The sequence below is a fragment of the Pleurodeles waltl genome, chromosome 4_2 (assembly GCF_031143425.1).
Source record: "Pleurodeles waltl isolate 20211129_DDA chromosome 4_2, aPleWal1.hap1.20221129, whole genome shotgun sequence".
NCBI lineage: Eukaryota > Metazoa > Chordata > Amphibia > Caudata > Salamandridae > Pleurodeles > Pleurodeles waltl.
This window is the reverse complement of record NC_090443.1, coordinates 91,861,717-91,876,263: the sequence shown is the minus strand read 5'-3', so window position 1 is coordinate 91,876,263 and position 14,547 is coordinate 91,861,717. Positions and strand designations below refer to the sequence as shown.

Genomic DNA, 14,547 nt, shown 5'->3' with positions numbered 1-14,547 from the left:
CCTCCCTGAACCCAGCTCATTCCTGGCGACCTGACAAGAAGTAAGAAGGCTAAGCTGAAACCCCAGCACAGAAGAAGGAAGATGACAACTGACTCGGCCCTAGCCCTACCGGCCTGTCTCCTGCTTCAAAGAACCTGCACAAGAACAACGACTCATCCAGCGGGACCAGCGACCTCTGCCAAGCTCCAGAGGACTGCCCAGCACCCGAAAGGACCAAGAACTCCAGTGGACAGTGGTCCTGTCCAAGAAGGAACAACAACCAAGGACTCCAGCCTCACTCTGAATGCATGAGGCCTGACCACTCTGCACTGACACCCACGGCCAGTGTCCAGGTGGCCCAACCAACTAGGGAGGACCCCCGGCCGATTCTGAGCAGGTGCCCACCCTGGGTTGACCACTCCACCCCTCCACGACAACGCCTGCAGAGGGAATCCCGAAGACTCCCTTGACTGTGAAAGCTCCGGACGAAGATATGCGACGCCTAAAGACACACTGCACCCACAGCCCCCAGGCCTTGGAAAACCCGACCTCCAGTGCAGCTACGTTCCGCAGGCGGCCCTCCTCCCTGTCCAGCCTGTGGTTTGCCCGAGACGACCTCCTGGACCTTGCCTGCAGCATCTGAGTGACCCCCGGCCATTGGACACCTAGTGCCTTGTTTGCACCCTGCACCCGGCCGCCCCAGTGCTGCTGAGGGTGTGTGTTTGGTGCCTACTTGTGGGCCCCCCCAGAGCTCCTCTAAACCCTCCAGGTCTGCCCATCTGAGACGTGACAGAAACTGTTTCTGAAAATTGCTGTGTTTCAACTTTTAAAACAGATAATTGCCGATATTTCAAAAACTGTATAACTTATTGATTTCAAACAAACTTGATCTATATGTGAAATAGGAATCTACTGAAGTACTTACCTGCAATTTGAATCTTGTGGTTCTAAAAATAAAGATTTTTTTTTTGCTGTATAAAAACCATTGGTCTGGAGTCAAGTCATTGAGTGTGTGCTGCTTCTATTGTCTATGTGTGTACAACAAATCCCTTGCACTACCCTCTGATAAGCCTAACTGCTCAACCACACTTCCACAAAAGAGAGCATTAGTATTATCTACTGTAGCCTCTATTAAGCCTCGGGGGAATCCCTGGACTCTGTGCACACTATATCTCATTTTTATATATTATATACAGAGCCAGCTTCGTGCAGTAGCCCCTGCACTCTGCAGCCATTACAAACAGAAAAATAATTATTTCAATAAATTATTGGGCCTTGTATAGAAGCTGCCCTTCGGTTCAGTTGAGAAGATACTGACCTCTTTCAATGGCTCCTTTAATTTGGTTTAAATCATTACATCAATATATATAGAAAAGGAGGTCTCATTTGGTTCTTACCTACAGAGAAATTTCTCATTTTAAAGGTTAATGGCCATAGCGATAGGAGAGTGTGCTAGAAACTGCAATTCTCCACTGAGTGGCTGACGCCCTCTCCATTTTTCTGACCACCATTACAATCCTGTTGCTTTCTTCGCCTCCGGGTGGTCCTGCTGATGCAATGTTTTTACCTGTCTTCCTGTCTGTAGTTATGGTGATTGCGCCAGCAACTGCGTAACCTGAGATGAACACAGGGTCCTCAGTGGAGTGTTTGTATTTCTTTTTGACTCAAGATGTCACTGACTTCGATGATGTAGGCTCTTGAAATGCATTCTGTCTTTACGCAAGAATGCTAAGGATCAGTGGAAGATACAAATTCTTCTTCTGGGATGACATGAATGTTTTGAGAAGGAAGTAGGACTATGATTGTTTGTCCTCAAGTTTAACACCCTTGGTGTTTTATCACAGAGGTGTACACCGCCTAGTAGTCTGGCGGCAAAGACCTCTGAGGATATGAGCCACTACCTCCTTGGCATTGAGGTCCCACCAGCCCTCTTCTTGTGCAACCTGTTCTTTGAAAGTGATAACCTCAACGCTGCTCTCATCTTCAAGATTTCTTCCTGTTCCTCATTGTGAGGTTCGGGGGTAGTCAGAGGATTGAGCTCTATGGGCTCTTCCTAAACAGTTTTCGACTCTATTGGACATGGTGACATTCGAAACCCCTTCATTAGTTCGTCAGTCCTTTTCTTCTGCAACAGTCAATCAATCAATCAATCAATCAAATTTATAAAGCGCGCTACTCACCCATAAAGGGTCTCAAGGCGCTGGGGGGGAGGGGGTCAGTGCTCGAAGAGCCAGGTCTTGAGCTGCCTTCTGAAGGGGAGGTGGTCAGGTATGGCGCGAAGGTGGCTGGGTAGCGAGTTCCAGGTCTTCGCTGCCAAGAAAGAGAAAGATCTTCCTCCGGCGGTGGCTTTGCGGATGCGGGGTACAGCTGCCAGGGCCTGACCGGCGGAACGTAGAGTGCGCGAAGGGGTGTAGAAGGAGATGCGGCTGTTGATCAGTTTGGGTCCGAGGTTGTGAAGGGCTTTGTGTGCGTGGGTCAGAAGTCGGAAGGTGATCCTCTTGTTGACGGGGAGCCAGTGGAGTTTTTTCAGGTGTCCGGAGATGTGATGGTGGCGAGGGATGTCCAGGATGAGTCTCGCGGCGGCGTTCTGGATACGTTGGAGTTTCCTCATCAGGTTGGTGGTGATGCCGGCGTACAGGGTGTTCCCGTAGTCCAGGCGACTGGTTACGAGGGCGTGGGTGACCGTCTTCCTGGTCTCGGTGGGGATCCAGCGGAAGATTTTGCGAAGCATGCGGAGGGTATTGAAGCATGCCGAGGTCACTTCGTTCACCTGCCTGGACATGGTGAGGGATGAGTCCAGGATGAAGCCGAGGTTGCGGGCGTGGTCGGTGGGTTGGGGGGTGCTGCCTAGGGCGGGGGGCCACCAGGAGTCGTCCCATGCGGTGGGAGTGGGGCCGAGGATGAGGACCTCCGTCTTGTCTGCGTTCAGTTTTAGACGGCTGTCTGTCATCCAGTTCGCCACTTCCTTCATTCCTTCGTGTAATCTGGTTCTGCCTGCGGTGGGGTTGTTAGTGAGGGATAGGATGAGCTGGGTGTCATCGGCGTATGATATCAGGTCGAGTCCGTGGTTGCGTGCGATGTTCGCCAGGGGGGTCATGTAGACGTTGAAGAGAGTGGGGCTGAGGGAGGATCCTTGGGGTACGCCGCAGATGATTTCCGTGGCTGTTGATCTGAAGGGGGGGAGGCGGACTCTCTGGGTCCTGCCGGAGAGGAAGGAGACGATCCATTCGAGGGCCTTGTTTCTGATGCCGGCGTTGCTGAGACGTCGTATCAGGGTGCGGTGGCAGACCGTGTCGAAGGCCGCAGATAGGTCCAGAAGTATGAGGGCCACAGTCTCACCCTTGTCGGTCAGGGTCCTGATGTCGTCCGTGGCTGCGATGAGGGCGGTTTCGGTGCTGTGGTTGGCTCTGAAACCAAACTGTGTGGGGTCGAGGGAGTCGTTGGTTTCCAGGGCATTGGTGAGCTGAAAGTTGACAATTTTCTCAATCACTTTGGCGGGGAACGGCAGGAGAGAGATGGGCCGAAGGTTTTTGAGATCGGTGGGGTCTGCTGTGGGCTTCTTTAGGAGGGCGTTGAGCTCTGCGTGTTTCCAGCTCTCCGGGAAGGTGGCGGCGGTGAGGGAGGCGTTGATGACGTCTCGAAGGTGCGGTGCGATGATGTCGTCGGCCTTGTTGTAGATGTGGTGCGGGCAGGGGTCCGATGGGGAACCGGAGTGGATCGAATTCATGGTGCGGGTGATCTCCTCGGTGGTGGTTGGGCTCCAGGTGAGGATGGTGGTGATCTCGTTGGTGGGTTCCGGGTGGGGGTTCGTGTTGGTGGTCGGGAAGCTGTTGTATATGTCGGTGATCTTCTGGTGGAAAAAGGTCGCGAGGGAGGGAGTCGCAGAGGTCCTGTGATGGAGGGATGGAGTTTTTTTCTGCGTCTGGGTTGGAGAGCTCTTTGACGATGCCAAAAAGTTCCTTGCTGTTGTGTGCGTTGTTGTCAAGTCTGTTCCGGTAGGCGGTTTTTCGTGCGGCGCGGAGGTGTTGGTGGTGTTGGCGGGTGGCGTCCTTGAGAGCTGACAGGTTCTCTTCGGTCTGGTTGAGGCGCCACGTCTTCTCGCGGACGCGGCATTCCTTCTTGGAGTCTTTGAGGTCGGGGTGAACCAAGAACTTTTCTTGTGGTTGTTGGAGCTGGCTTGGGTCTTCAGGGGGGCCAGGAGGTTTGCGCAGTCGGAGAGCCAGTTGGTGAGGTTGTTGGCGGCTTCGTTGGGGTCGGTGGTGTAGGTGGGTTGGTTCTGGGAGAGGGTTGCTGCGAGCTGCTCCGTGGTGATACGGTTCCAGTGTCTTCTTGGGGGTTGCTGGGTGTGGTGGTGTACGGTGGTCTTCTTGAAGCTGAAGTGGACACATCTGTGGTCCGACCAGGTGAGTTCGGTGGTGTGGCTGAAGGTGACGTGTCTGCTGGAGGAGAAGATGGGGTCGAGCGTGTGTCCGGCGTAGTGGGTTGGGGTGTTGACAAGCTGATTCAGTCCCAGGTTGGCGAGGTTGTCCAGGAGGGCGGTGGTGTGGTTGTCGGTGAGGTTCTCTAGGTGAAAATTGAGGTCTCCTAGGAGGATGTAGTCGGTGGAGGAGAGTGCGTGAGGGTTGACGAAGTCTGCGATGTCTTCGGTGAACTTGGAGCGGGGGCCTGGTGGTCTGTACATGAGAGTGCCTCTGAGGGTGGTCTTGGGGTCGCTGTGGATTGTGAAGTGTAGATGTTCGGTGTCGGGGAGCGAGTTGTCGGTGTCGGTTGCGACTCGGATGGAGTTTTTGTGAGCGATGGCGATGCCTCCTCCGGTGCGGTTGGTGCGGTCTTTCCGGATGATTTTGTAGCCGTCGGGGATGGCTATGGCGATGTCGGGTGCCGAGGAGGGGTTCATCCAGGTCTCGGTGAGGAAGGCGATGTCCGGGTTCGTTGAGTTGATAAGGTTCCACAGTTCGATGGCGTATCTGTGGACGGATCGGGTGTTGACCAGGATGCAGTGGAGGTTGTTTCCGGGGGCGTTGTTATTGGCGGGAGCGGATTGGGTCCGATGGCAGGAGAAGCGGCAGTTGTTGCAGGTGAAGGATCCGTGGGTCCGTTTCGGGGTGGCGCGGTAGCAGCCCGGCGTGCGGCCGGGGTTGAGGTTGGCGAGGGTGGCGGAGTTGTAGGTCAGACGGGGGCGCGGGGGCCAGGGGTTCGGGCGCTGGGTGCGGTCCAGGCGCGGACGGGCGCAGACGGGCTTGCCTTAGGCGCGCCTTCGGCGTGCCAGCGGCGCGCCAGCTGCGCGGCCTCGCAGCGGCCGCCATTTAAGGGGTAGCCGGGGGGGGGCGGAGACAGTTGGGAGGCGGGCGGAGGGCAGGTAGGGTGGCGAGAAAAAGAGCGGGAAAAACGGCGATTGGCCTCGGGAGGCGAGCGGGCCAAAAAGCGGAAAAAAGTACCCAGGAGCGGTACAGAAGGCGGGAAAAAAGCGAGGAAAACAGTGGGAAAACGGCGGAGGGACGGGGGGGCACGAGGGGCACCAGGCACTCGGGGGTACAAAAAGTAAAGGGGAGCGCGATCACACGGGGGTTAACAGGCACTCAGGGGTACAGAAAGGCAAGAGGGGAGCGCGATCACACGGGGTCAGCAGGCCCTCACTTGGGGATACAGAAATGCAAAAAAGGGTTAGACTGAGGCAGACACACAGGGGACAGTCAAAGAGCGAGCACCATTTCCGCTTCGAGTCAATGTTTCCTTCACTGTAATTCGAGTGACTGGTGTTCATGGTCCAGTGCTGGAATCGATTTCCTCTTCTGAGTGATTCTTACACCTTCGCTTCCTTTTGCCTCAGCTTGTCCCTATCACCTTTTGGCGACAAACAAGAAACAGAGGGTTTGCCCTTGTGATGTCCTAGGTCTTGCATGCATGGCACTCCATTCTTCTCTCCCCTTTAATCATCAAATGCTTAGAAGCAGAGTGCATGCTGTTACTTTCTTTCAAAGCCTTCCTCGCTGCTTCCGGTCTCTCAAGGTCGATGACCCTTTCATCGTCATCAAAGTCATCTCCCCAAGCCAAGTCAGATTTCTCTGTGTTTTCCTCCTCGTCACTGGACAGGCCGATGTCATTAAGTGAAGTTTGCTTCCGCAGAGACTGCATCATTGCATAGTGTGCCCACTTCTGTCCCTTCCTGACCTTCAGAGTTTTTGGCTGGAACTTGGCACAAGCTTTGCAACCGTGGGAGCTATGGTATTTTGCTCAGAATCCTTTTGTGCAATTTTATGATGTTACTTTAAAAAAAAATCAAAAGGTTGCATTCTCTATCCCCTCGACAGTCCCGGTTACCTGGTTGTACATTCTCCAACCCAGTAGTTCTCAAGCCGGTGTTTGTTAGTTTATTTTAATTTTATTTTTTTGCAAAAATCAGTTGCCTGTCATTTCAATTAGATTTTTTGGTGTTCTTTGATGTTCCAATTCTGTTTCTCGGTTTTCCTAAATTTTCCCCCTCTCCGATTCTCCTGGAGCTCCTCTGTTTTGTTTCCATACTCCATGGCAGAAAAAAAGAACCTGAAGAACAACAACTCTGTTACTGTGAACCTGGACGAACGGTTCCTGTAATATAAGGGCTTGTAGTTGAATGATACCTCTAAGAGATGTTATGGCTACAAGGAAGGCAACCTTCAAGCAGAGGATCTGCAGAGGGCAAGAATGCAAGGACTTAAAAGGAGGCCCCCATTAATCTGGTGAGAAAGACATTCAGACTCCAGACTGGGGCAGAAGGTACCTTTGTGGGATGACATGTTTAAGGCCCTCCAGAAAAGCTTTAGTAACTTGGATTTTGAAGAGTTGTGTTCCCTGTTATGCATGTATGAGGGGTAGTGGCTAGGTGTAACCGAATTAAAGTATAGGCTAATTCCGACTTCTGCAGATGTAGCAGGCAGCAAACAATGTATTGTAATATAGGCATTAGAGTGTTTACATAGTTTGGGGAACAGTAGTGGGTAAACCGCTTCGGCTTGGCAACATAGCAGGTGTGTGATGATAGGTCTACAGGCCTTCCTGGGTATTTCCATGCACTCTTGAGGTAAGTTAAGGTAACCAAACTCTAGGAACTCAGAAGCAAGATCACTAGGTTGAACTGCCTGGGGTCTGGGTGTCTGACCGTGCCCTGATTTTGTGTGAGAACGTCTGGCCTTTTGAGGAGCTTCTCATACGGGGCTATGGAACTCTTAGGAGGTTTGAGAACCATTATTGTTTGCCCTAGGATAAAGGTGAGGGAAGCGTGCCTTAACCTCCCAATCACGTGCAGCAGAAGTGCACGAGGAGGTAAAGTAAAGATCCCTGATCAGTTTATTGACAGAGCATAACCCATGGACCGGGGGTGTCACACCTGGCAGCAAAATTTGGGCATTTTGTGTTTTTCGCATGGGGTGAAAAGGTCTATGGGCCCAATTTTGATCTTGGACAATGGTCCATCTTCTGCCAGGGTGAAAGATTAAATTATCTCTTTGCCCTGATGGAGAGGACGCCTGCCAAATTTTGAAATGTGTGCTGGCCCGACGGACATATCAAGCACTGAAAAACGGCTATCTAACCACCCATCTAAATTACGTGGATGGACATATTTCCAATTCTCCACCGTCATCAAACTATGGTCTGCCCTAATCAAAATCAGGCAGGCGGACCATAACGCCTAATGGTAGGTAGGGAACTCTGTTACCATCTGATGGAGTTCCCACTAGGCCAGCACTTAAATCAAGCTGTGTGTTTGGTGTGGCCCACCGGCAAAAATAAGGGCGTAAACATTCTGTATGGAATTTCCACTTGTGGGCCTGTTGCTGTGTTCTGCTGAGCAAGACTGCAAAGTTGCTGTCTACCCACAGAGAATACTCTGCCAGGAGATGTGCTTGGAGATGGATCACCCAGTGGAGATTTGTTGCGCTGGGGCCAACAGACGAGGGGAGTGCGTGCCACTGTACTTCTGAATGTATAACATGGCGGCCTTGTCAACTGTGTTGTCAGAACCACAGTGCCCCAATCCTCAAATTGAAAAGCTTTGAGGGCTAGACGAATGCCTAAGAGTGCCAGATGGCTGAAGTGGAGTCCCCACTGATGAGGTGGCCACACATCCTGGACTGTCATTTTGTTGAGATGCACTCCTCAGCTGGAAAGAGCTGTGTCTATGTTGATGGCACCTGTGGAGTTGGGTCTGTGAAAGGTATGACCCTCAACAAATTACTGCTGTTTCACCACTGCAGAGAGCGATGGGTTGTAGCTCCTATTAACACTCAATCTTTCATCTGACCCTTCTCTTGTGACTATTGACCTGAAAGGCACTCTTCGAGTGGGCATATATGAAGCCATATAGCAGGGACCATGGTTATGAATAGTGAGAGGATGAAGGTGCTGGAAAAGAGACAGAAACTGGAAAGCCTCTAAGGCTTTGAATGCTGGGGTAACCTTTGCACAAAACTGTTTTTAGGTTTGATCCTAGGAATGGCTGAACTTCGAGTAGCTCACAGTTAAACTTTGTGGAGTTTACTGGGAACCCCCAGATGTGTAGGAAGGAAATTGCAGCTTGATTTGAGGGCTTGGCAGTCTAGTCTGTTTGAGCTGTTGATGAAACAGTTATTTAGGTATGGGAAGACTGAGTTTCTCCCCTCCTGAGGTGGGTGGCTACCACTGCTAGACATCTGGTGAAACCCTTGAGGTCGTTAGAACTCCAAAGGGTAGGACTTTGAATTGGTCGTTTATCATTAAGAAAGGTAGCACTGATGAGCCAGGTGGACTGAGATGCGAAAGTAGGCATCCTTCAGGTTTAACACGGCCATGAAGTTGCTGTGCTGCAGCAATCCTGTAGAGCGACAATGTGAAAATGTTCTGACAAGACGTATCTGATGAGAGGCCAGAGAGCGAGGATTAACCTGAAGAAGCCATCCTTTTTGGCAATGAGGAAGTATAGGGAGAAGATGCCTGGTGTTTAAAGGGCACTGGCTCAATGGCTCCTGCAAGTAGGTGCGCCTGAACCACTTCCTGCACTAGTCAGAGATGTTCTGGTCTGCAGGTGTGCGTGCTGGGGAGGATATTTGGTGGGGTTGGGATGAGCTCTAGACAGTAGCTCTTCTCGATTGACAGAAACCACTGGTCTGGGGTGATCTCCCCCCAGTGGGGAAGAAACCGCTGAAGTTGTAGGTGTAGTGTGATCGGGGGATCCCTTAGTGGGAAGCCTATGCCCTGACCTATTCAGCTGTTCCCTTTAAAGGAGCCCCCAGAGTAACCCATGCCACACTGTTGATGATAACTAGGAGTGGGCGGAACTCACAGAATTTGACTCTGTGGAATTCCGCCTAGTTTCATAAAAACTCTGTGAGATTTAATGGAATTCTGTCAATGGGTGGAAACAGGCATTTTGCGCTGCAATTTAGTGCTGGTAGCGGGTTCTGCGCTGAAAACAGGGTGAATGGCACCACGCAGTGTGCCAGAGGGCGCAGCTACTTGAGTTGATCTTGGAGTAGTAGGGGCAAAAGCCTTGTCCCTATACCTTTCGGAGAGTGATGGAAGCAGAAGTGTCTGAAGACTGAGCATCTTAGAAGGTGAGCCTGCTCTTCTAGGGCAAAATCTTTTCCTATCTAGAGATCTTGCCTGTGGGTGGATGGACGCCTTTTATACAGCTCCTGATGCAATTTCTCCAGGATAGGCCTCTCCTCCTAGTCGATTGTTGGTGGCCTCAGAGAAGATGAAGTTTTAAGTGCAGACAATATATTTGGTCTCAGCAGAGGCATCAGTTTTGAGGTTTCAGTGCTTGTGGTCTCAGACTCAAAGGCCACTGAGGGTCGAGGCTTTTGGCCAGATCCCTTCTTGCCTTTTATGCCTTACTTCGGTATTGACCATGGCCTGTGGGCGATGGAGCACTGAAACGCAGCAGCTTATGAACAGGGCTCAACGCCCTTTCCCCAAAAAGATGGTACTCAGCTACGACATGCAGCTGCTTATAGGTTTTAGAAGAGGCTAGGGTGTGGACCAGACTCACACATCTCATTGTAGTCATTAGATATGATCCTGGGTCAGTGGAGGTAGATGGAACATCCTCGGACGCCTCTTTCTCCTTGAGAAGTTTCTTCTCCTCAGGCTTCAAGGAGTCGGAGCCAATGATCTTAGGACTGGGTTGGTAGGCCAGAAGGTTAGGTGACTCACCAGATTCTTCTTCTTCCGTGCTGAGTGGATCTGCCTCAACAAAGATATTTGGTGTCTATGTGGAGGAGCCATACATCCTTGTGGGCCCACCGCCTGTCTCTTCACTGCTTAAGAGTATTTTTCCTTCTAAAGGCCCGAGCAAGAGTCACGGTGGCACTCAACGTGCTTTCAGAGAGGCACATGTTAGAGAGAGCGTAAAAATCAACCCAACAGTACATGGCACTAAAGACATTCTCTGAAGGGATTCCGATCCATGACCTTCTAACTCATCCACAGTCTCCAACGTCGGTAAGTAGGTTGTGCTGTCCCAAAAGACTTCTTTGAAGAAAAATGAGGCAATAGTCCAACTCCAACACTAGATGCAGGAGTAAGCAGAGCTTGTATATCAACAGCCACACAGGCTATGACTCTGTATTTACGTTTAAATAACTTGTCTCTAATTAGTAATAACTTGCAGATATTTGGAGTATAAGAAAAAATATCAGAGTGAGCAGGATGTAAAGGCCAGATGTATGCAAAAAGTAGTTGGCGGTTCTCTAATAGCAATCTTTGAGATTCGCTATTAGGAAATTGCAAACGGGGATGTAGCACAGTGTGTGTGACACTGTTTGCAATTCCCAAATGAGTTGCAAGAGACCTGCCTCATAATATATACATGAGGCAGGTCGCAATTTGCGACCCATTTCAGAATGCCCACAATCACGGGAATGGTGGCCTGCTGGGGCCAGCAGACCACCATGTCTGTGATTGATTTAAATAAAGCAATCTTTGTTTTTTTGTAATGCAGCCCGTTTTCCTTAAAGGAAACAGGATGCACTATATAAAGAAAACTGAAAAGTTTTCTTTTCATTTTTGAAGAGTAGGCAGTGGTCCTTGGGACCACTGCCTGTTCTTCAAAAAAGTCTGCAGCTCCATTCACAAAGGGGAACGAGTCCCTTTGGGGCCTATTTCCTTTTGCAAATGGGTTACCACCAACTTGAAGTTGATGGTAACGAGAATGTTTTGTGACCGCATTCCTGGACGCAAAACATTCTTACATGGCCCTGCAACTTGCTAGGAAGGGACATCCTTGGCAAGCCATTTCCTAATAGTGAGTTGCAATCCCTATTTTGCGAGTCGGTAACAAGTTCCTGATTTGCAAAATACGGATAATACATGGCCAGAAGCCTTTTATCAGTCACAAACAGCCAGATGGGCCATTTGCGACCGGCAAAACTGCTTCATACATCTGGCCCCAAATCTTTAAGTGCGGCACACAGGCAGATTAAATAAACTAAAGCTGAAAGGTTTTCACAAAGGGCTTCAAAGAGTAGCATATTCTTACATTTGAAACACTGCCTGGATCGGCATTTCCCCATTTGGACGGAGGCCCATCGAGTCTTGTGCTCATCCTCGGGATGCTATAGAGAAAACATGAACAAATTAGACCTGGTGAGCTACAAGCACTTTAATGGACAATTTCTCCTGAAAGCAATTTTTAGATAAATTAGGATGCTTATTGTGCATGCACTCAATTCAAGAATAACAGGCCAGAAGACAATGAGGGAGAGTGTTTAGAGGGATGGATGTTTGGCAGATTTTTTATAAAAGAAAGCCCAAGTCGTCTGAGTGCCAATAATTAGTGACTTTGTCTCATGATCAGTAGGCACCACATACATGGCTCATAGGGATAAAGACAAATAGGGAAACGTAGATCTTGAATGAACATGTAATGTAAAAAAGAGGGATTCAAACTTCTACGTAATTATCCATGTCTACTGTTGACATTCTTAAGGTCCTTTGCCCTCCGTGTGCTAGTCTTTGGCGGTGAACTCCAGGGCACTTGGTGACCCCTAAAGCTGCTTATCCACCCTCCACATTTGATGAAAGGGTCAACATAACAAGAGTCAGACTTTAGTACCCAATTAACCCAGGCACCTTTAGCCTGTAAGACAGTCTACAGAAAAGGGAACATAAAAATAAATAATAGTGCTAGCTAACAATAACAATACAATTAAATCAAAAAAGGGCACCTTTGGCAGAAACATCGAGAAATACCTATAAACCTATCACTTACTTGGTGTTTCTTCTCCTTCCTCTTCTTGAAGGTTTCAGCTTCTCAGTATGCACCTGTGTGTTAAAACATAATAGCTGTTATCACTGTGTTAATGTTCGCCATCTCTCCAAAGGCAACTATGTTTCAGTCCTGCACACTTCAGATGTACACGGCCCTGTCATGTACTACGAACAGGAAACAAAGCATGTAAGGAAAGGGATACAAAATGGTATTTATCAGTAGGAATCGTTTTGCAGTTTGAAGGGTATTATGGATTCAAATGCTGTGCATTATTCTGCCTTTTAGTAGTTGATCCGGAATTGTGTTTTCTTTCTTTTTTTTTTTGTGGTTTTCTTCTTTGTGGGCGTCGTCAAGCACCATTAGGTGCTGGGTCTGTCCCATGTGTGACGTCAGACGACACTCCCGATGTTTCTATGCATAGTAGCAATCTTCAGATTCTTTTTTTCTTCCTTTTGTCTTTAGCTTTCAGCTTGTCTTTTGAGAAAATCACCCTTCCCACCTGTTTGTGCTACTTCCGATTTCTGGGGAGGTGGGTGGGTTGCATGTGAATCCAGAAAACTCTCTGAGCTGCAAAGCTTCTCCTACTGGTAAGTAACCATTTTGTTTTGCAGTATGAATCTTTACTGGACTCACATGCTGTGCATTAGATTTTATAGCAATATCCTCTTCTTTGGGTTGATTGGTATGAAATGAGGAAGAACTTGCAAACAGGTGTTACAGTACTTGTAGTCCCACTTGCGCTTCCTTGTTCATTTATATGTCCACACAGTAATGTCTTGTAACTGTGTGGGGAGAGGCCCATACTGCTGCTACACAAATTGTGTCTAAGGGCACGTTTGCTAAGAACATTAGAGTTGCACTTTTTTTCCCTTTGAATGAGCTTGAGGGTGCGAAGGAAGAGTAGTCCCTGCCGTAGAGTAGCATATATGTATTGTTTCCACAATCCATTGTACAATTGGGCCCTTTGCAACAGGTGAGTCCTTGGTGGCTTAGGCGAGGAGACGAACAACTCGTTTCCCTTGCGAAACTGTTTAGTCTCTTGTAAATAATACATTAAAGCTCTAATCACATCCAGGGTATGCAAGGTCTTTTCCTGTTGTGTTTGCAGATTTTTAAAAAACACTGTAATTATATACTTTGAGTGCCATGGAAGTTTCTCAACACCTGGGGTAAGAACTGTGGGCTTGTTCTGAGAACCACGTTGTCCTTATGTATTTGCATGTATGGTTCCTGTATTGTTAAAGCTTGGAGTTCACTTACTCTCCGTAGTAATATGATTGTGATTAAAAATGCAGTTTTAAGTGTGATATATCAGTGTTCATCTTTGTGCATGGGCTCAAATTATTTTATCACCAATTGTGGTAATGCTGTGTTTAGGCTCCACATGGTCGCCGGTGCCCTTCTTGGTGGTACTATTTGTTTGGACCCCTCTAGAAATGTCTTTACCACTGGTAAGGTGAAAAACCTTTTGCATAAGGCGCCTCCGGTGTATGATACAATAGCTGTCAAATGCACCTTGAGTGTTGAATAGTTTCTCCTACTGTCCAGCAGATGAGTGAGGTATATTAGTAGTTTCTTGTTTTGTTAATGTCTCAGTTGACTAGTTTGTAGTGCGCCAGTGGAGGTATCTTCTCCATTTTGTTACATCGCATTGGCTCATGGAAGGCTTTCCTGCCTTCTTTATTATTTCTCCAGATGAAACACCTTGCCCTTATGCATTGTGCATTGTAAGGAGGTCTCGTTACTTCTTGATTCTGATCATTTGTCCCTTGGTACTCAAATTTGCTCGAACAGTCCAAGTCTGTCTGGCCCATTGTGGGGCTATGAGGTTGAGGTCTGTCCCTGGCTGCTTGGCTTCCTCCAGTACCTTTGGGATCAGAGGAATCGATGGAAAGGCGTAAGCAAATCTTCTTGACCAGTTTAGTGACAGGGCATTCCCTTTTGACTGGTGGTGTTGATACCTACAGGTGAAGAGTATGCATTTTTTGTTTTCTGCTATCGCAAATAGGTCAGTGTTGTTGCTCTGTTGAGAATGATCCCCTCTGTGTGAGACCCCAATTGTACTTACACCCTTCATGAAAGTACCTCTGTACTATAAGGCTCCCCCTTTGCTGTAGCCATCTTATTGGGCTTTTTAATTTGTTGCAGGGACTCATCCACCACCTGGACAAATATCACCTCCTCTGTAAAAGGTCTGTTGATAACTGAACCTTGAACTTCTTGCTTAAAGGCAGACATCCTTAGCCAAGTATATCTCCTCAAAGTTGTGCCTGTGAACATCTGTTAGCTGGCTGTATATGCTGAATCTAGGGCTGACTTCAGGCATGTGCTAGCGATGTTCT

General features: G+C 48.8%; 1 protein-coding gene across 1 annotated transcript in view; it reads right to left on the bottom strand.

Moving 5' to 3' along the window:
• Positions 1 to 14,547, bottom strand: part of MBD6 (methyl-CpG binding domain protein 6) — a 254,785-nt gene that overhangs the window by 15,107 nt on the left and 225,131 nt on the right. Inside the window, exons 11-12 of the mRNA XM_069230809.1 lie at positions 12,206 to 12,258; positions 11,474 to 11,549 (exon numbers count right to left, since the gene is read on the bottom strand). Of these exons, the coding sequence (XP_069086910.1) occupies positions 11,474 to 11,549; positions 12,206 to 12,258 (129 nt within the window). The remainder of the gene's footprint in view (positions 1 to 11,473; positions 11,550 to 12,205; positions 12,259 to 14,547) is intronic.